Consider the following 21,773-nt stretch of genomic DNA (forward strand, 5'->3'; position numbering starts at 1 on the left):
TGCACTCTCTGGACTCCCGGCACCGCATCCCCAGTGGTGCCAGTGCACTCTCTGGACTCACTGCACTGCATCCCCAGTGGTGCCAGTGCACTCTCTGGACTCACTGCACTGCATCCCCAGTGGTGCCAGTGCACTCTCTGGACTCACTGCACTGCATCCCCAGTGGTGCCAGTGCACTCTCTGGACTCACTGCAGTGCATCCCCAGTGGTGCCAGTGCACTCTCTGGACTCACCGGGGTGCATCCCCAGTGGTGCCAGTGCACTCTCTGGACTCACTGCACTGCATCCCCAGTGGTGCCAGTGCACTGTCTGGACTCACTGCAGTGCATCCCCAGTGTTGCCAGTGCACTCTCTGGAGTCACTGCACTGCATCCCCAGTGGTGCCAGTGCACTCTCTGGACTCACTGCACTGCATCCCCAGTGGTGCCAGTGCACTCTCTGGACTCACTGCAGTGCATCCCCAGTGGTGCCAGTGCACTCTCTGGACTCACTGCACTGCATCCCCAGTGTTGCCAGTGCACTCTCTGGACTCACTGCACTGCATCCCCAGTGGTGCCAGTGCACTCTCTGGACTCACTGCCCTGCATCCCCAGTGGTGCCAGTGCACTCTCTGGAGTCACTGCAGTGCATCCCCAGTGGTGCCAGTGCACTCTCTGGACTCACTGCAGTGAATCCCCAGTTTTGCCAGTGCACTCTCTGGACTCACTGCAGTGCATCCCCAGTTGCATCCAGTGCATCCCCAGATCCTGTTATGTACACCTGTTTCCTGGATATCAAATTAAAGTATTTCCTTTGGAAGAAAGATCTCAACATTTTATTCTTTTGAATATGACATCTTTCCAACAGTCCACTTCAGTCAATAACAATCGTCTGTTGAATTTAGCAGTTTTGGATTTGGTCCATATCAAGCAGTTCGTAGGAACAGAGACCCATTAAAATATTCCATTTCATGCTATTATTGCTGCAAGAAGGTCTCATTTTCCATATAGACTTGAAAGAAATTCACAGAATCACAGAATCACAGAATCACAGAATCGTCTAGTTTGGAAGAGACCTCCAAGATCATCTAGTCCAACCTCAAATTGGATAGAATTAATATACGCTAACACAGGAATGTATGCTATTACCTACTGGGAGAATCAAACAACTGATGTCATGTTCTCAGCTAGTAATCGGATATCATTTATCTTTCTTACAGTTCTCTAAGAGAAAAAAAATTGCATATAGCTTTGTGCATTTTATGAGCAATGAGTGGCAGTGGCATAATTGGGATATCAGTTCACAGAGATTGCAGCAGAATCCTGTGTGCATAATGCTCTAGGAAAGCTATTTAGTTACAAGCAGTACAATAATAACAGCTATTCAGAGTGCTTCAAACTTACAAAGCCCTAGGTAATTAGTCAACACCTAGTTAATAATTTAATTAAATGTAATTGTTAGCAGGAGTATTTATATCATTAGAAGATGATTAGTCCTTCAGTGACTTCCTCCTTCTAAGGGTTGAGTCAAATGAAACATTTAACTTTTGCAGTATGTATTAGACTTGAACAGTTATTAATATGGCTATATTTGCTGGGTTTTCTTCTTGTGCTTAACATTGTTGGTATTTTGTCTTCCCTTTTCCTGTACAAATATAATCAATAGATTATTTATTCAAGTCCCACCCCAAAATACGGTGATACTAATGAACATGCATATTCATACATTCAAACTGCTGTCAGGATCAAAGATGACGGTCCTGAATTTCAAGGTAAGTTAATGCTTATTAAAGCTATGATCCTTGCAGTTTGTCTTGTCAACAGCTAGGAAGCAAGAGTACGTATATCCCTTGCAAATCAGTTTGTCGTAGAGGAGGCTATTTTAGGGACAGTAAGTCTGCATAAAGTATCTATAGAGTAGTCTTCAAGATCCTTCACAAGATATGCATGCTATTTCCTGGTGCATTAAAGAGATTAAAATGGATTACAAGCAACACAACAAATCTTTGTATTCTAAAACTTGGAGTGCATGCAGTTCTTAATAACCATGTGATGCTTTTGCTTCTTGTGTTCCATTTGGAACAGACATAATGTTGTGAGCTATTAAACGTTCAAAATTTTTAATGCATAAACAAAAAAATTCATGAAGCAAACTCACTGAATTTTTGTTTTCAGCAGTATGTAATGTTCAGCTTCTTACAGAAGTGGAATGCGGCCTTGTGTCTACACTGCGATGATATTCATTTGCTGTGAAAACATCTGACAGGCATTCACCTTGTTTATTTTAAGAATTTAAATTTCATGCCAAGCCAGAGGAGACAGGGAGGCTCCTGATTTGAGCTCTCTCTCCCCCAGTAGTACAAAAGCATAAAAACTAGGTTCCCAATTCAGGCTGGTAAAGTCATAAACTTAAACTGTAAGCCTAAAGTAATCATAGAATATCCCAAGTTGAAAGGGACCCATCCTTATAATTCACTTTCTATGATTACCTAGTTTGTTGCGAAAAATATGTTCTACTGCTGCAGAAATTGTCATTCAAGCTCAGCTTAACAAAGTGGTCACGACACATCACGTGAATGAAGAAGAAGGAACTGTGACTGCTAAGAGATGAAGCACTTCACAAGACAGAAGACCTCTCACTTCAGGTTCACAGTGGTAGGGGAGAAGGATGAACAAAGAGAAGAAGCTGTCTCTTTTTTTATTCAGAGCTCTCAGGGAGTGGGGGTGGGCAGGAAGCCCCAACTAGAAGTTCCAAGTTCATTTTGTATTTTCTGCTGAGCATGTGCATTGTGTCTCTTGTGGTGTGGAAAGAGAACCATGCTGCTGGTTCAGGGAGCAGAGCTAGGTGGGTTTAGTGGCAAAATGTTATGCTGTATGTTAAGTTACACAGAAGTCCAAAGCAGAAGAGATTGTTATCCATAGCTGATGGGTTTTTGGAGCGATCAAAATAACTGCTTCTATCAAAGCAATATTCTGATTTATGAGAGCCCTGTCATGATTCCTATACACATTCCTGCATGCCCTGGGGTGAGAAGGAAATCTCCCTTCACAGAGAATGCATGGAAGTTCAAGACTTGCAGGATGATCAAGGCACCACCTTTCTCCAAAAAAAAATCTGATATGTATAGCCTTGCTGCATGTATCTGTGTTATATAGTTTGGAAAGGAGAGCAGGTGGATGGTCTCAGTACTGGCTCATTCTGTATAACTGCGAATTAATCCAATTCATTCTCATGATTACTAGCCATTAAAGCAAACTTTTTATGTTTGCTACTTACCACCTAACTTCTTAAGTAAAAATCTCTCGAAGAGTAAAACATGGCTAACTGATGCTCTCTGACATCTGTACTTGTTCTGAGTACTACCTTAATTCATTCCTGACAGAGTTGTGCTCAATGCTGCATTTGACCCTGTTAACGGCAATTTATGGAGCTTTTGAACTATGAGGACAGTGTCTTGAAACTGCTTTCAAAGTACACAAATTCACATTTATCAGGCTTGGTCTGCGCCTTTTCTGCTTTTATGTATGGAAGAATTATGATCATCACCTTGAACTGTGTTGATAGCAGCTGGGGGAGGTACTGCTTTGATTTTGTTAACAAAGATGATTATGAACAGCAGAAGTTAAGAAACATGAATACATAGTTATATATAATGATTTTGTAAAGCAACCGAGCATCTTCTGATGCAAGCATGTTAAATACAGACCCTACTAAGGCAAGCCAGGAGTTACCGTCTGGTGATGGTAACGGTTCAGTCTGTGGCCCAGTAATTAACAGTCAAACCTCCAATAACTCAGCAGGTCAAAAGTCAAGACAAGCCAGCAGAGCAAGGTCATGATCTGTGTATTGCAAGCTTGGATGCAGCCAACCTTCCACAGCTCACAAGAAAGGTCTAAGGGCAGGGGCCCAAGCCTAAGCCCAGCTTCCAGCCCATGGGCAGAAGCTGTGGAGACCCCCAGGTACAAATTTTCACAGCTCTTTCTCCCCCCGGAACTGTTTTCAAAGAAGCCCCATCCAAGGTTACACAGCTGTGCTATATTAGTGTTCATCTTGAAAATAGGCAGCTAAAGCCTGGAGAAGGTGGGAAGGATTATAGGGGCAGTAATTACTCTGTTGGAGGGAGTCTTCCTAATTGCTTTAGGGAGGGAGGTGGTTACAGGCTGGTGGGGGCAGCTTGTTTGGTTTAACTGTATTAATGCATTCAGTGCTCTGGCAAGACTGCACTACTGAAGTTGGAAGTTAAGGCAAGTAGACTTAGGTAGAACTAAGATGTTTAGCAGCTGGAGGAGCTCTGCTGAAATTAAAAGTAAGCTTGTATTTACCATAGAATAATGAGACAGTAATATATTTCTAAAAAGTAACAAAAATTGTTCTCTCTGTTTGCCTCTAAGGCTCTTCATGTATGCAAGTGTGTTCTTGTCATCCTATAAGAACTGCATCCTACAGTTAAGGCTCTTGAAGTAAGAAAAATCTCTACTGTCTTCCCACTTCTGAATTTAAGGACTAAGAAAAAACCTTCCTTGGTTAATTTCTTCCCTCTGAAAAAGGCAAGAGAGAAATAACAATATTCCAGTATGCCCATTTGCAATTTTAGAAATGTTCACTAATTTTGTCTTAATCTTATATTGACAGTGCTGAGATGTCCCACAAATGACTTGTGATAGCATGAAAATCTACTGATTTTCCTGATGTTATTACTGTGAATCTTGAAAGCTACAAAAAAATATATTATTAATATAATAAGTTTTTAAAGACAAGCATCTGCATAACTCTTGCAAAGGTCAAAGAATTCAAGAGTTTTTTGCCAAGTGTAGCTGTGATTTGTGTGAAGATGAGGCCTTGAGTTGTTGAAGGCTTAACTCTAGCACAGCTTCTGAAGGCAAAGAGTTAACTGCTATCACCTTTGTATCGTGTTTTTATCTGTGGCCTTCCTTTCCAGTGATTTTCCACTTATGTCTGAGATTATCTCAATACACTATGTTTAAAGTTTCAGTGCTTTAAGTCAACAAATTAATCATTGCAGCCTTCTTCATTTTGGAAGATTGTTTTGAAATTAAGAGCTAATGTTATTTTAACCTTGTTATTGTTTGGATGTGTGGGGAAAGAGCATAATAGCATTGATCTTTCAAGTTTAAAAAAGTGCAAACTGTCTCAGATAACATTTGAAACATTTTTCTTGGGATATCTGCCCTCTAAGATCTTGTGTTATAAAAAATGCGCGGGTAGTACCTTTTTTGTTTATTGTTTTTTTTTTTTTTTTGGTGTCAGTGAGACAAGGCAACACACAAACTATTGCAGTAGATTAGTTACGCCATGGATCACTTATTACAGCCCTGATATGGTGTTAGAAGTTGGTGTGGTTAGACTACTTGTAGTCCAAAAGCACAGTCAGTGGCCTGGGGTGAAACCATTAGAAGTATGCTGTTTAATCTCTGCAGGCAGCAATTCTGATGCATGCATCATTAAGCGTTTGAGAAGCACACGTGCTGCTTGATGTGCTCTGATATTCACCCGAGCCACACAGCGCTCTTGAGTTCTTAGCTTGGGGTCTTGGTCTTGCATGTGGGTGAGAACTAAAAGGCTGAGGCAAAAAATTGAGTGAAGAGTGATGCTATTAAGCTAGGGGAACTAATAAAACAGTGTGGGAAGGATGATGACTCCTCCTGTGATTTTAGATAATTGCCAATCCTTTGTAATTCACTTCATACAAGGCTTTTGAATCATTAGTGATTCAAAAAGCATACAAAGCTTTTTATAAGCATTCAAAATTGTGCTTATTGACACCTTTTGTCATCTGCATGCAGAAAAGAAATACCAGCTGTCTTTCAGATGCACCCTTTGTAGCTATGAGCTTTTCCAACCTCAAAATGAGGGTTTGTTATCACAGCCTGCTGTTACAGAAGTTTTATTTCAAATCTATCTGCCATATTGAATAGCTTCCAGAGGAGAGGGAGCCATCAGCTCATAAGCAAGATATGCCTCAGTTTCACTTTCTATTCTTGGTGGCTATATGCATTTTTTCCACAAGAGTCACAGAAGAGAACTTTGACATGTGGTAAAATGCAGTCCTCGCTCACAGCTTTGTTAGCTGGTGAAACCTATGTTGTGATGAATGAAATGAGATGGCTGAAGTTGGCGCAGCTGAGAAGTAAGCTGGAAAAATAATAATTCTGTTTTAGCCGCCTCAGATGACAGCATGCCCCCACTTCTGCTCAGATATGCAGAAGTGACAAAACTCATAACTAGAAGCGGGCTGGATCTAGAGTGGTTTATGCTTCTGCACATCTTTTCTCGCTCCAAACTGCCACGACTGCAAACAGTAGGTCACTGAATTCAAAGTACACCTAACTAGCTGTTGTTCTCCACTTTCCTATCCAATCAGAATAAATACGCAGGGGAATGTCTGGTATTTCTTAGAGATAATATGCTAACCTATATTAAATAATAATAATAATAAATTAATTTTGATTCAGTGTTTAAGACAACAGAGGCATCAAGTTTCTTGTGATTTAACTGTGCCTATTTTTTGGGGTAGTTTTCAGAAGATGATATGTAACTAGTTAACTTGTAGATTAAATACTTTCTTTTTCCTTCTGGGTAAAGAAGTTAAAATTATGTGTATAATATGTACTAAAGCTTCAAAAAGCTACTGCTATGAAATATCCCTCTTGCTTAGATTCAGGAGGAAAAAAAAAAAACATACTTTGTCTTAAGACTAAGCCTGATTTTGTTATTAACTTCAAGACATTCCTTGTCCCCATTACTCATATTTGAAGACTGTTTCAGAGCATCAATGCATTAGAAATTTCTAGTTAGAATCCCAATGGCAGCTTATGCCCATTTTGTGCACACCAATATTATCTTTTAGCCTAAAGAGGTACCCTAAACAGAAAAGACTTCTGCCCAAAAACTTTTCTAGAGGGTGATTCTATCCACGCAGCTTTTCCTGTGCTAGATGGAACTAGCCAAGCTCCAGACTCCTTGTACAAGAGAGTGGGGGTCTCTATTTACTTAGTTGTGTTGTTATTCCTTATCCATAGCTGTTTCAGTTTTTAACATATGGGACTATACATGGTACTTCAGATGAGGTCTCAACAGCACTTTGTACCACAATCCCTCTGATTCTGTATCCCATGTACCTCTATATTTGTAAGCAGTCCCTGCTGGAACTGTTTTGCCTGATACACCCTAGGATTTCTTTCACCTTTTTGACAAAGTTATTGTATCTGTACAACAACAAAGGTTATAGAAATAATGCTCTCTTAGGGTGCAATTATAAAAATAGTTGTATAGAAATTCAAAGTTGGCTTTTAGTTTCTATGTTTCACATGTTAATATGTGTTCTACACATAAAGAACCAGTTGATACACTGCTGGGCTTGTCTATGGAAAAACACACTGAGATTTATGCAGAACCCTCTAAGGACCTGGATTTTCTCAGCAGTCTGTGAACGGCTGGAAGGCTCATTAGGGGAGAAGAAAAGTGGGAGTTCTGCCACCGAGTCTTTCTCCCAGATCTCCACGCTGACATGCAGAAGGATGTGTCCTGAATACTCAATGTAGAAATAGTGTCTAATTCTTGCAATGAAACAGGCTAAAAAATTCAAAACTTACTAAAGCACTTATAAACACTGTGGATGCTTTAATACAATTGGTATATATTTCTATGTACTTTTGAAAATAAGCATAATTCATTGCTCTCAGTATGAATGTTTGCTTGTGTGTTTGCAGACCTTGTGGGTTTCCACCAAGGACACTTAAAATTATCTGATGCCAGATGATATCAGCAATCCACTCCCCTATAATCAGTGGTATTCAAGCACCAGAGGCTTCCAAAAAAAAAGTGAACGTATTTCTAATATTCCATTAAAAATGCACAATGTTGTACATAATAAGATTTGTAAGAAAAAAAACACCTCCTGACAATTCAGTTTATACTCTACAAGAGTAAGATTTAATTACTCTTATCTTTACTATCATAATTTGGCTTGTGCAGTAACTGCAGATATTATTATCAGCCATAAAATTATTCAGCCAAAAAATTTAGGTGAGGTGCCTAAAGCGCTGTTTTCCATATGTCTGTGACAGTTAAAAATGCTTTGCTTTTAGTCTAAATTCAATGGACATAAGTTTCATGGGAGTGAATTTGATGTTTTTCCGATAAGGGACATAAAGGTTGCAGTTAGTTTTTCAGAAAGGCTTCCATAGTCTATGTCAATGGAAACATTTTATCGTATTTTTGAACTGTTTGTACAGCTTTTACTCACCTTGTGTCCAGATGGAAACATCTTTTGCTCACATAAAACTGTAATTGACTTCAGTTTCGTAAAACTGGGTCAAAGATATAAGTGCATCTCTGCAGGTACTTCTGTGGCTGTTTCAGCTGGTTCTTGAACTTTGAGCTTAAGCTTCTCTATCATGCAGCTTTTCTATTTTTATTTTTTTTAATTTTAAGATTATTTCCTGATACAGTATTCAAAGAAAAAAAATAAAAACACAACAAACCGCTTATTAATTTAATTTTCTAGTGTTTCTGCAACTTTCAGTAACTGCACCAAAAATGTGCTTTGTTCTTCTTTTGCTCTGTGATCCTGCCCCTATTAAATTCAGGCTTTGCCAGACACTTTTGCCAGGTACAACCTCTTATTTGTGAGCTTTTCTTTACAAAAGAAACCTTCTTCTTCTTATGAAAACATCTAGTGAATTATTATGATCAGATTTGAACAGCTAGCTGAGGAAAGAATGCTGAAAAACACCACAGATTTTCTTTTCTGGGAGAAAAGTAAGTTAAAATACATCCAACGAATAGAAACACAATATTTCTGGAAGCAATTAGATTTTGCTTTATAAAAAAAGTAAGCAAAGGAGATATTACTGTAGGAAAAAATATTCTGCCAGAAGTTTGGTTTCTGGCACCAACTTGCATGTACACGTGATTCAGAGGAACTTTTCCTTAAATACTGTAAAAGGTATGGTGGATGAAAAGTAAATGTCTGACTTCCAGAAAGTGCACTAGAATAAGTTGTGACCTCAGACCTCAAATTCATCAGTGTTTTAAAGGTGATTGTTTTCAATGGTTCTGAAGGTTCAGGTGCCTGGGTTTATTCTACTTCTCTTATCACAGGTCCATGCATGGTACAGGCTTTAAGGAGCTGGCTGGGGCAGAGCTGTTCTGGAGACACTTAGGGATTGCACAGAAATTGACCTTGAGTCAATGACTACACAACTAAACTGAGCAAAGCAAGACAATCATTTACTGAACTAGAACTGACCGTCACAGAAGAGCTGTCTCATAAGTTCTACTTGTCCACTGCTAAGGATCAATAAAATGACATTGCAGGTGTTCTGATACATAATTCTGGGCTATTAATCCATGCAATTGTAGGATTGATCAACATACCTTTCAAACATTCCTTCGGTATTTCTGCTTGTGTATACTTGTGTTTTTCTTTAGACTGAAGCTTTCTGTTCCCACAGATAGCAGGGGAACAAATACTTATAACCAGGGACTTCAATATTCATGGTAGAATAAGATTTTAGAAATGTTTTTGTCATTTACTTATTGTTAAAATAACTCAAAGTGGTACGTTTGATTAAATGATCTATAATGACATAGTAACAGCTTTCCACTGTTTCCTTTCCAATGCAGGTAGTTCATGTTGTTGCCAGAAAGATTATTTCTCATAAAATATAGGCAGGATGATACTTAGCAGGAAAAATTTTTAGAATGTAAACTACTTCAAGAGAAACCCCCCAAATCTCTCATGTTCCCTACTTTGTTGCGTTGTCTTTTACAAGTAAATGATATCTTAAAAAGCTTCTGAATGGCTGCTTTGTTTACTGCAAGCATATTTTTAGTTCTGTAGATTAAATAAATACATAGTTACAAAGCATAAGACAGTGATCTATTTTTTTTTTATTATTACAGACGAGTGAAGTTGGATCAGGAACAATCATTCCCCTGAGAAGTACTGCCTCCGAAATAATCTCACAATGCAAGGGGAGGTGGGGGGGCGGGAGGACAAAATGAGTGATAATTAACAGAGCTTGCTGACATGCTGTTCTTTAAAACTTAAAGATGTGCATCAGTTGGAGACAGGATATCGAATATCAGTAGGCAAAGCAGCAGGAAACTTTTTCCACTGGATGAAAGGGATAAAAAGAAGAAAAACAAGTCTTGGCCTCTCATTGCACTAGCAGCTGACTAAGCTCCCGACATGCTCAAAGCACAGCCAATTGTAACGAATACTAGGGAAACCAGTATCTTCTAAACAAAAATCGTTACAAACTTAGAAACTTAAAGTCGAGATAAAAAATATAAGTCTCAGAATAACATCGTGGCAGAAGATAGGTGGATCACAGAAATGAAACAGAATGTTGCGGCTGCAACCTGCTTGCACAAGATGATCTGTGTTCTCGGTGAACTGAGGCCTGTACAGACAGGGGCTGGGAGGCCCGGTTGAGATAGAAATGCAAAATCCTGGCGTGTGAGGGGGAACCAGAGGCACTGCTACTCTCCAACAGTGCTTTGAAGAGAGGGGGGTGAAGCTGGAATGAATGCTTCTTCCTTTTCACTTGTTAAAAGTTCTGTGGATTCAAACAAATCAGGAAAGTTGTCACATCCTGAAGCATAAAGACTGCTGAGTTGAATCAGCTGTACAAGCCAAAATACTTTAAGGCACAAGAAGATGGGGGAAAAACGGAATTTAGGAAAGCTGATGATAATTAGGGATGTGTTTGTTTACCCTGCAGTGAAGCTTCCGGTTCTCTTTCAAGGCAATTTGATAAAACTCATAATGCCACTTGAGCTGTGAGCTCCTGGTGGTATGGAATGTTGCTGTATGGCAACTTCTGTTCTTTCTTGATTTCCTCCCACTTGCAGTTTGAGCTGGCACCAGCTGGGCAAGCCATCCTCCTCCTCTGTGGTCCTCTGCTGCTGTGATTGGGCTCCACAGCCTTATGGACGGGAACACAGACCTTGGTAAAACTTGGCCGTGTGTGTTTGCTACAGTTTTATTGTTTTTTACTTTTCCAATGTGAATATGTAGCTTTATTGTCTCTAAACATAAAACTTAATGTTCCAAGCTCTCTCTTAACAAAGGCATAAAAGAAGCTGGCTAATTCAGTGATTTGCCATGCGTAGCAGCAGATGCAGATAGGGAATCTGTAAAAGATATTTACAAGCCAATGATTAAATACCAGGCTGTTCTGAGGTGCTCTTCTCTTATGCCTGTGGTTCTTCTTTGGCACGCCCTCTAAGAGGGTCTGTAGGAAAGTAGTCTAAGTACAGTCTGTAGGAAAAATAATGTAACAGATAATACTAAAAAAATTAAATCTGCAGGACTTTCTAGTGAAAACAACCACCTACAACTTGTAGGTTTAGGATGGAAATGGGAGTGCACTTGTGAAAGTCAGATTTGCTTCCCCAGGGGCACGAATGGCCGTTAGCGGTCCCCTCTCCAGTTCATCATCCCCATTAGCCCCTGCCAACTTCTGGCTGGAGGTGATGGGATAGAGCCTGGGGGACAGGCCCCACGTTGCCTCGTGGCCCCAGGCAGCCCCTGCTGCTCCCCACACAGGTGGAATTTGCACCCTCACTGGTGGTGGGCTGAGAGCAGTGAGAGAGCAGAGCTTGGCTGTGAACTTTAATCCAAGCACATGTGACTGTACAGATGTAGCCTGTTCCACTTCATTTGGCTCCTAGTGAGGTAAATGGTAGTTTTCCTGGTGGATGGGCACTGAAACAGGCTGTGCAAAGTTCTGCTCCTCCAGCGTAACTGATTTTAACCAGACTGTGCTAGTTAGCAATGCACTGGCGTGCAACAAAAGAAAAACACTACCAAAGAGAAGGCCAAAAGGAGACAAGAATCTAGGAAAAAACTGAGACAGTAGGGGAAAAACAGAACAAACAAAAATAAGCATATAGATTATAGAACAAAAAGAAAAAGAAAAATGACTGTAGCACCCCAGATTGATTTGAGGTGCTTGTTTTTTGGATGCGGGACTTCCAAGTCCATTAAGGGTCTAGTCAAATATATATGACATACTTCTAGTCTACCAGAGGAAACTTGGAAGGGCAGAAGATCAAAATAAAGACAAAAGAGGCAAAGTTTGAGCAGGGGATACTAAACTAGATTATGCTATCTGATTTTAATTCAGATAAATTGGGATTATGCACCTTTCAAAAGTGCAGGGACCTCTCCATTCAACCCATTTGAAAAGTGGCAAAAACAAGAAGTGTCAAGTAAAAAGACAAAAAAAAAAAGTTACAAGTTCATAGGTAGCAAGAGAACAGATAAAAGCTTAGCTCTCCTCTTCTTTCTTTCAGTGAGAAATAAATTATAACTTTTTATTAATCCGTTCAAGAATTTCCAGAATTACATGATGCAAAACTATCTTTGGGATTTAAATTTCCAGTGAAATTCTGAAGCCCTGCCTCCTAAAGTCATTAAGAGAGGATAGAAAAAGTCTGGTCACCTTAACCTTAATCCTGTAGGAAATACCCTATAAACCAGGTTGGAAGCGAGGCTTAGGGAAATGATACAAAGAGGGACACACAACCAACCAAACAAACAAAAAACAGCATTCAGTCTGGTAGACAGATGCCTGGATGTGCAGGCTGCTGGAAATCTTAAAGAAAGGATGTGATGTTGTTGCCCCCGAGTTCTTCTAATTATCGTCCAACTTGATGCAAAGGGATTAGATACAATTGAGAAAGCAGCACTATTTCTGTATAACTTCTATGATTCTTCAGTCCCTGATTTCTTGAAACTACCAACAAGATCACTTAAGAGTAACATTTTTTTGTGAGGAAAACACCTATGCCAGTTTAGTGATTTCTCCTCATTGACATGGAATCACAAAAACTGCCTATTATTTGCTTTCCCTTCTTTACTACCCTTTTTTTGCCTTTCCTTCTTTATTATTGATTCAAGTTACATGTGAACTGGCAGTAATTTATATGTGATAACCATATTCTTGGTCTCTCAAGACTATACTGTATGTATTTTTTAAATTTGTTTTAATTTAGTTCAGCTTACTCCCCCCCCCCCACTTTTTATACTATAAAAATGATTAAAGATTTCACTAGAGAAAACAGAATAGCAATCTGATAATGCCTTAAAAATAAGAAAAAAAGTATTCTAGGCTTCTTTTACAAGCTAACATAATATTTAAATGTACATTTGATACTGTCTTTGTTCACAGGGTTTCAAATTACTGAGGTTTATAACTTTTTCCTCTAGGAGGATGTTTTATTAGTCAATAATATGTTACAAAGATATTTCTAGAAGATATAAAAGCTGTCCAAATCCTCCTTTTACGTTGCTGTGTGTGAATTTATTCTTGCATGTGAGGCATACTAAATCTACCCCAGTAGACTCAATCTGAGTACATACACAGTATGTATACTTGTTGCCCTTGAGAAAAATCTCAGGATATGGCAAACTATTGGATGCGTGTACAGTTCAAATTTAGATCAATCAACTTGCAATTACTCTTCTTTTTTTTTCTATTAAAATAAATGCAGACAGTGGTCTTTTTGTGGTATTTTATTTTGTGCTGCTTTACGTAATCTATATTTTTGAGTAGCATAATTAGTATGAAGATTTTATTTTCTTTCTTTATACGCAAGGGCTACACAAAGAGCCTTGCCTAGTTTTATAAATACCCATAAACAAGCGTACAGTTTAGTCCCTCCAGGACAGAGAAATAAGAATTTCTTGCTGAGCTGCTCGTTGTGATTTAACACCTGCTTAAGCATGTATTTGGCCCTACTGACTTAAGCAGGCTTTGTCTCTTCATTGAACTGAGATTAATTTAAATGCATTTAAGTGTTTTGCTTAGTTGAGGCCAGGTTTCCTGCAGTATGTGTGACTGGGTAACTATCCATGGCAGCTCAACCTGTGGTTCCCAGACTTTGAGCCAGGGACAGAATAGAGGGAAGACATCTTTGCATTTACCTGAAGCAGCCTTGGAGGTAAGCAAGCCTATTGCCACAGTTGTCCAGACTTCCAGTAGGAGAACTGCTAAGGTTTCCAGGTGAAACCCTGAAAAACTGAAAGAGATGGAAACCACTAAGCTATTTCACATGTAATCACACTTGTTATGAAGATTACATTATGCACAGCACCACTCCCATAATGGAAAAATTCAGGGGTAAGATAGCCAGCAACTAGGTTATCATATGGAATGTGTCACATGCATGTCACTAACTGGTCTACTAGAAAATGAAGTAATAAAACTGCAATGAGCATTGAAGCTTTTACTCTATCACATGTGGCTTTCAAAATACGCTTGAAAAAGCTATAATCCATTATTCTGTCAAGCAACTTGCACAAGAGGAGTTTTTACCATATAAACAACATGGCAAGCAGTATCCATCTTAGAGAAATTTATAAACTGCCAAGATTTTTATAAAATAATACATTTCAAGCTAGTCTTCACCAACATTAAAATGAAATCTGTTTATAGAGTACAATAAACATATGATAGAACTATCAACTTTGTGTGTTGAGAGTTGTTGCTGGTAAATCAATATGGATGCTAGGGCACCAGGCACTTTAAAAATCAATATAATGAATAAATATAAGAGTTGAATTACAGTTTAACACTGTGTGTACAGAGATGTGATTCATCTTGACACAAATAATACATGCTGGATAATCAACAGAGATGACATTCTTTAAAGCCCTGAAGAAATGCTGTGATCAAAGGATTGGACTGAAACTCAAAAATTATTTCCAGGCCCACTGACTGACTGGTTTAATGGCAGGTTTAACCTTATGACTCGATTTTTCTATCTGTAAGATTAAGACAATATAAGAACAGTATTTTGAGACTCTCAAGTATGCAAACTATTATTAAAGTTAATTATGGCTAGAAGGGGTACATTTTCGACTCATAGTCACATTTATGCAGAGTTCTTCTGAAGCAATTACTGAATTACTGGGTTTGGCAAGCAGCCAGGAGAACTGCATCTGGGAAGTTACAACTGGTTCTAAGCCTGATGTTTCTTCCTTTTTTTTTTTTTTTTAAAGAGCTTGTAAAGCATGCAGCACTGACCTAAAAGCAAGATAAAAAATGTAGAAATAAATGAAATGGCAGAACCTGGTTTCTGATTAGCAGAAGATGGAAAAGAGAATGGCAGAATCGTGAGGATAAGCAGTTCAAACAGGCTGTAGGTAGTCGATACCCAGACTGGCTGGTAGAGCGCAGCCTGGGAGAGAACTAAAGCACACGGGTTTTTCCAGTTCCACGTTGTGTACATTTATAAGTTCAGTCTTAGGATGACTTTAATTTAGTATGGTGTGTCTAAAAAACATGCATTTTGTGTTTCCAAGCCTTTATTTCATGAAACATCAGGTCTTTTAAAGAACAGGTCTGTAGCTGACCTGAATGCTTTGTAGCCTGTGAAGATTGCACTAGAGTTCCTATTAATGAATTTCACAGTTTGTAGGGTACAGGTTTCAGGAGGATTAAAATGAGGAAAAATATTTTTTCTAAAAGGAAAAAAATAATCTTCCTGCAAACTTTGAGTAACAGTCCCTGTCTTCAGAACATGTGTTCTGGGGTTTGATTCAGACACAGCAAGTATTTGCAGGAAACATAAAGTAAAGAGGAAACAGAGCTGGTAGCTAGCTCTAACTTTTCTTCAACCATTTTAAAACAGGAATGAAGATTTACTCATGCACTTTGAGGACAAGCAAAAAGGATGTGCTGTTATACCATGACCAGAACAGATGAAGGTGCTGCTGCCTAAACATCCCTAGTTCTTTTATCTATTTGATAAATATTTAGTAGTCTAAAAGCCTAACTGAACTTTAAGTTCAGTTTCCTTAATTCCCAAACAATCTAAACACCATGATGGCTCCAGCTTCTCCCCTTATGTTTAAAATACATTCACAGCCAACTTCTGGAGATTTAGTTAGACTTTGGCAAATTAGCAAGGCTTCTCAGAGTAAACAACTGAAAGTAATACAGCTTCTGGCAGGAATAAGTATTTTGTTCTGTATTAGCATGACTGAATCTCTGTTTAGACCAGGTCATGCGGAAGATGGAGCATTCAACTTCTGACATTTTATTTTAACAAAAATGTCACTTTGCCCTTAATCTGTAAATAAGTCTTATCATCTACCAAACTGCCCAAGAAGAAGCAGAGGGCATTGTATCATCTGATCAGATAGAGTGCTATCATGCTATGCTACTACCGTGCTATTAGCTACTATGCTAATAGTAACTTAAAAGACTGAATAATGTATAAATGATGAGATCTGTGTTTGAAGAAGTATTTTTTTAATAATAATAAAAAAGAGTTTAAACTTTTAAAATGCCTTACATTTAAAGAAGAAAAGTGGAGTGGGCTAATGGAAGAAATGGGGAAGTCCAGTCAGGTGAGATGCAGAAAAAGGATTTTAAGAGGCAGTGAGCCAATGTATACAAAAAGACATGCAAAATGACAGGAAAGAGGGTTATAGAACTTTGAATAGTTTCTTTTAAGGAACAGATTTAAATAAAGGCAAGCCAAAAGCATATGACCACTAGAAATGTACTGAAGCTATAACATTTAGATCTGGAAATGTTATGACATTAGTGACACTAGAAATTTGATCCCCCCATCTTACTCTTTCAATCCTTGACAGAAAAAGGCTATCGATACAGAAAAACATATTAACACTAATAACACCAACCCACAAACATTATATTTTCATTTAAAATACAACAGAAGGGAATTTTGTTTCCTGAACTCCCACAAAGACAGATTACTGTCTCTAAAGATTTTAAACACCAGAGGAGGTCTGAGACAAAGTTCAAGTGGAAGAGAATACTAAGATTCATAATAATGAGGAATGAGAGAAAAAGAGACGTAAGAAGAAAATGACCTGAAAAATTGTTGACAGACTACTCCAAATGTTGAACTCCATCTGAGGGGAGAGGCATAAAGGTGAAGAACAACTATGGGATAAGGTTAGGTGTTCAATAGAAATGATGGGAGCAGAAGTGATGGTGTACTTACTTAGGCTATGCAAAGCCCTTCAGTGACAAGAAGACAGCCATTCTTGGTAAAAAACAAGATGTTCCCAAGTAGATTGGAGTGGATGACATGGCAGGAAGGTTACTGATGTGCCGTGGTTCTGGTGAGGAGTGCATATGAAGTTAATAACTGAAACTGTAGAACTTGCCATTTCCCTCTCGGCATTGTTCATTTTGAACGGATGTTATGCCCTTTCTCCCTGACCTGTGTCTATTTAGAGTAAAAACTCTTCAGGGAAAAGCCTGGCCATTATTCTGTTTGTGTAGTTATTGTGTCTTAGGCTAACCCAATAAACTTGCTTTATGGTAGAAGAACTTCTTGTGTCTTCAGTGTTGCCTACATAGGAAGATCACAGAATGTGATGGGAGGCATGTACTTGTGGGAGTATTATGGGTAATATAAACATGTCCAAAAAATTAGTATCAGTTCCTTTTAAAAAAAAAAAAAATGCTTTATTTTGGTATAGTCTGGGCTTTTGTTTTGGCTGAAAACAAGATCTCAAACCGCCCCATCAAAGCTTGCAGGCAGCATGGTTTTCAAGATAATTTTATTCCGCATTGCTTATGCGATGGCTGATCTTTACGAAGATATTTAAAGCAGGGCAGACGCACAGCGCGATACTTCCTCAGTACCCGGAGGGAATACAAATGGTACCGGCTGAAACCGCAGAAAGTGGAGCAAGGCAAGTATACACCCTGCAGGAAGGAAGACCAATGATTAAGAAATTAAAAAAAAAAAGAAGCGTTACTTAGGCCGGCACAGAAACGAAAGGCAACACACTGACGGCGGCCGACGAGCCATGCCCGCCGGTGCCCTGCTGGGGCTGCCGGGGCTGCCCGGGCGGGGGGCGCTGAAGCGTCAGGTGAGGGGCCGGTCGGGCAGTGCCCCGGCAGGCTCCGCCCGCTGTCCCAGGCTGCTCCGCGCCGCAGCCGCGGGAGGTGGAGCCGCTTTATCGAGAGCCCCAGTGGAAATTTCCCCCTCAGTTGCCGGCTCCAGCGCGGAGGAGACGACAGCGAAAGCCGCCCGTCCTCGTCGCGTCCGCCTTCCCTTCGTCCCTGCCCGCCGCTATGTCCAACTACATCCACGTCCCGCCCGGCTCCCCCGAGGTGCCCAAGCTGGACATCACCGTCAGCGAGCGGGAGGGGCCCGGCTGCCGTCAGGGCGCCTTGCAACTCCTGCGTCGCTTGCGGCCCCACTGGAGACCCGAGGAGGTGACGCTGCAGGTACGGGGGGCGCCGCAGGGCCTGCGGGCGGGATGCGGCGGGGAGGGAAAGGGAAAGGGAGAGAAGGGAAGGGCGGGCGGGCGGCCATTGTGCGGGGGAGCTGCCGCCGCGCTTCCTTCCCCTCCCCCCCTGCCTCCTCCCAGCGCAGCCCCCTGCGCCGAGCCCCATTTGCTCGGCAGGCTGGTGGCGGGGCGGGGCGGCGCGGCCGGGCAGCATCCCCTGCCCCCTGCCGGCCCCAGCGCTCGCTTTCCTCTTCCTCCTTCCGCGCCCTTCCCCCCTGAAGCCGGGCTGCGGGCAGGGGCGGGGAACGGCCCTGCCGCCCCGACGGCGAGGGGCCGAGGAGGACCCGCCCCCCCCATCACTGTGCCGAGCAGAGGCTTTCATAAAACTGGGGGACCCCCCCCCTTCTCCGGGGGGCGGCGAGGGAGGAAGCTGGGGAAGGGAGGGGGCGGCCGCTGAGGTAAAGGCTGCCGCCGAGGTAACAGCCGCCGAGGTAACGGGAGGTGCTGAGGTAACGGCCGCCGCCGCCCGGGGCGGTACCGCCGCGCGTTCCACGGTGCTTCGCTAGGTGAACGAGCGTTCGTGTTTGTGATGAATCATCTGCTGGAGGACTGGGCGCTGTAGTGCTTCTAGAATATACCTCACCTAGCACCGCACGCATCTTCGGTAGGTGTAGCTGGGAAAAGCGGCGCATCGCTTGCAGCCTGCCTTCCTCTGGGCGTTTTCTTCTGTCCTCTTAACCTGTTTTTTCAGTAGTTAACGATGTGCTGAGGTCTATCATTTTCGTGAAGGTTTTTTTTTTTTTTTCTGAGGTGAGCTAACAGTTGGAAATAATTCCCATAGAAAAACTGAGCGCGTTGTGGTAATAACACATAAATGGGCTTCGATTTTCTGAAGTTTCTGGATGATAGAAATTTGACTTGCACAACCCAGTTAGCATGAAAACAAAGCTAATGCTTTTTTTTTTTTTGAAGTAAATTCTCTGTGGGCTGCAGTTGTAAGTGAAGCACAGTCCCAGTGTAGATGGGATATTTTTCTTCAGGGATTATTAAACAGGGTCCCTGTTTGTGGGTATGTTCTAGTTTGCTGATGGGTTGCTTCTCAACATCATGTTTTTTTTTTTTCGTTCATACAGGCATCCTAATAAACTGAAACACTTTCATTTTAAAGTGGGATGTTCTTGACCTTTCAGGAAAGTTCTAGCATGTTTAAAAACTAAACTCCACAGGAACACACAAAAAAACAAACCCACTTCCTTCCTTCACCACTCAATTTGGAAGAAGGAGCAATTAGAATAAAAAACACCAGTACCATTGGTGTGGAACAGGGCCTTATTTGACTGGTCATGCAATAGTAAAGTAATAGGCTACTGCCTGGTTAAATGTTTGTGTCTAAAAATTGTCTCAATCTTGTTTGAACCAAGTGACTTTAAAATCAAACCATTTTTTACTCTTTTTTTTTATTTTTTTGTTTGCAACAGCAGAACATCATCTTATTTGTGAAGTTCTTTAGTAGCCTTTTATTTTTACTCTTTAGTCTGTTTTTAAACTGTTATGTCTATACATAACAACGAAGAATTTGTGTGGTTACACATGCGTCGCATATGGTAAGATGCTGAAATTGAAGATGAGTGCTTTTGTTCAGAGGATGGAGCTAACAAGGTCTGCCCTGGATTCTTCTCATTGGATAGGCATTTATTTAGGAGGGAGGAAAAAATGAGAATCATGTATCACGTGGAAAATATGCTTGACTAATGTGAAACAGCAGCATCATAGCAAAGTAGACAAAGAACGTTGGTAGGTGGAAGGAACTGCTTCCTCTGTTGAACTCTGCTGCTAGCTACCTTTGCTCTCAAGTAATTCTTGGCTCAGAACAATGAGTAAGAAGTTGAAGAGTCCAGGCCTTGACTTCTAAAAGTTAATCAACTTCTCTTGCAAAAAAATTTACTGTTCTGTGTGTCAAACTGCTTAGTGAAACAATTCTGGAACTGTATTTAGAACATCTTAATGTTTAATCCTTACTTCCTGTAAGATTTGTAAGTTTAAAGTATACTCATGATTTTAGATTTTTTTTTCTATCAGTATAGAAAACAAATGTAGGACAGGATGAAAGTAATTAAATATTCATTGTTTAAAGTATCCTTTCAATGCAGAATTTTTAGAAATTCTAGAATCTGTAAGCATTGCCAACTATTTGCTGAATCACAGGCAGTTTATTTTAATGCATCTCCTGTCTCCAGTTATATGTGAATATTACCAATGTATAAGAACATGAATATGTTGTTTTGTAGTGATAAGGAGAAGCAAAATTTTCCTGTCTAAATATGAATTTCATGTACTTTGGTTGTGCAGTAGTCATCTGAGGATGTACTGGAAGCTGTGTAGAACTGGGTATTATATTTTCTAAATCTTAAATTCTCAAGTTTTGCATTCTCTGCTTTACATTTTCTGAAAGCTATGTCTATCACAAAAGGCACATATTTGTTTTAGCAGCTTCTGATTCTGTAACATGATCAAAATAATAGAGTACAGTAGTTCAAGTTGGACGGAATCTCTCTGGAGGCTTCAACCTCCTGGTGAAAGTTTACAGTTTGCTTAATCCAGAAGTTGGTTGAAGTGAATATAGGGAACGATGCCTGGGGATTTCATGAAGTAAAATGCCCTTCAAAACTCAAACCCTGTTTTGGATTAGTGAACAGCTTAAATTGTGACAGTGGACATTACTAATGAGTTGGCCTGAATATAAAAATTGTAATGAAAAAGAAAACCTTACCTGTATTTAACTCTTTCCTGCCTTAAAAAGGTTGTATCATCTTCCTAATGTAAAAATATCGTAAGTTTTCTCATCTTAATTTTTTTCTCCCTTCTTTTATGGAGGTGTAACTTTGTTTCTGAAGGAGGATCAGTGCTTGGTTATGGTACAGGAAAGCCAGTGACCTCTCCCAACAAGTGTAGACTCAGGATTCTTTCATTCCATGACCTACTGAACATCTATAGGTCTGTTCCTAACAAAGGATTCAGTAGGTTAATACATAATCGCCTCTCTACAGCGTAATACTAGGGAGCAGGGAATACTATCTGTATTTGTTTTCATTCTGAAGTATTCCTTAACGTTAAAAATAATGGGTGCTTGCTCTTACTGGTGAAGAGACTTAATAATAGTATTAATTTACACATTTATTATTTGCATAGTGTGATATGTATCCAAAATTCAGCTGCAAGATCACTTGGGAATCTGGGATAAAATTGCATGCTAGCAAACGCTGTTCTTGTCCTTGCACAAACCTAAGGGGGGAGAAAGAGAATCTTTTTTTTTTGGAGGAGATTCAATTATTGAACGAAATTTACTTTTTTAGAATCTGCAAGCTTCTCTCTAGAACTTTGTTCCATATCACTTCCAAAAATGTTTCACAAGTGTTTCTTGCTCACACACACATTACGGAATATTGTGGTTTAGTGCTGTCTTTGTTCAGAATGTACACGTCTTTGCGTTTATCAACGCTTTGCATGACTTCATTACTGTGGCTTACTATTCTTCATA

General features: G+C 40.1%; 1 protein-coding gene and 2 long non-coding RNA genes across 3 annotated transcripts in view; 2 read left to right on the forward strand and 1 right to left on the reverse strand.

Moving 5' to 3' along the window:
* The first annotated feature begins 1,501 nt into the window (after nt 1-1,501).
* On the forward strand, nt 1,502-3,071 carry LOC106045482 (uncharacterized). Its single transcript, XR_001212798.3, has 3 exons — nt 1,502-1,530; nt 1,645-1,750; nt 2,154-3,071. It is a non-coding gene; the product is annotated as an uncharacterized lncRNA (long non-coding RNA).
* A 7,779-nt stretch (nt 3,072-10,850) lies between these two features.
* LOC106045483 (uncharacterized) lies at nt 10,851-17,626 on the reverse strand. The gene is made up of 3 exons (XR_001212799.3): nt 16,993-17,626; nt 13,940-14,034; nt 10,851-11,142 (listed from the first exon to the last, which is right to left on the reverse strand). It is a non-coding gene; the product is annotated as an uncharacterized lncRNA (long non-coding RNA).
* A 346-nt stretch (nt 17,627-17,972) lies between these two features.
* The window catches only part of ETNK1 (ethanolamine kinase 1), a 31,371-nt gene continuing 27,570 nt past the window's right edge, over nt 17,973-21,773 (forward strand). The window contains exon 1 of the mRNA XM_048046763.2: nt 17,973-18,233. Coding sequence (XP_047902720.1) covers nt 18,078-18,233 — 156 coding nt within the window. The 5' untranslated portion in view covers nt 17,973-18,077. The remainder of the gene's footprint in view (nt 18,234-21,773) is intronic.

The sequence above is a fragment of the Anser cygnoides genome, chromosome 1 (genome assembly GCF_040182565.1).
Source record: "Anser cygnoides isolate HZ-2024a breed goose chromosome 1, Taihu_goose_T2T_genome, whole genome shotgun sequence".
Classification (NCBI taxonomy): Eukaryota; Metazoa; Chordata; class Aves; order Anseriformes; family Anatidae; genus Anser; species Anser cygnoides.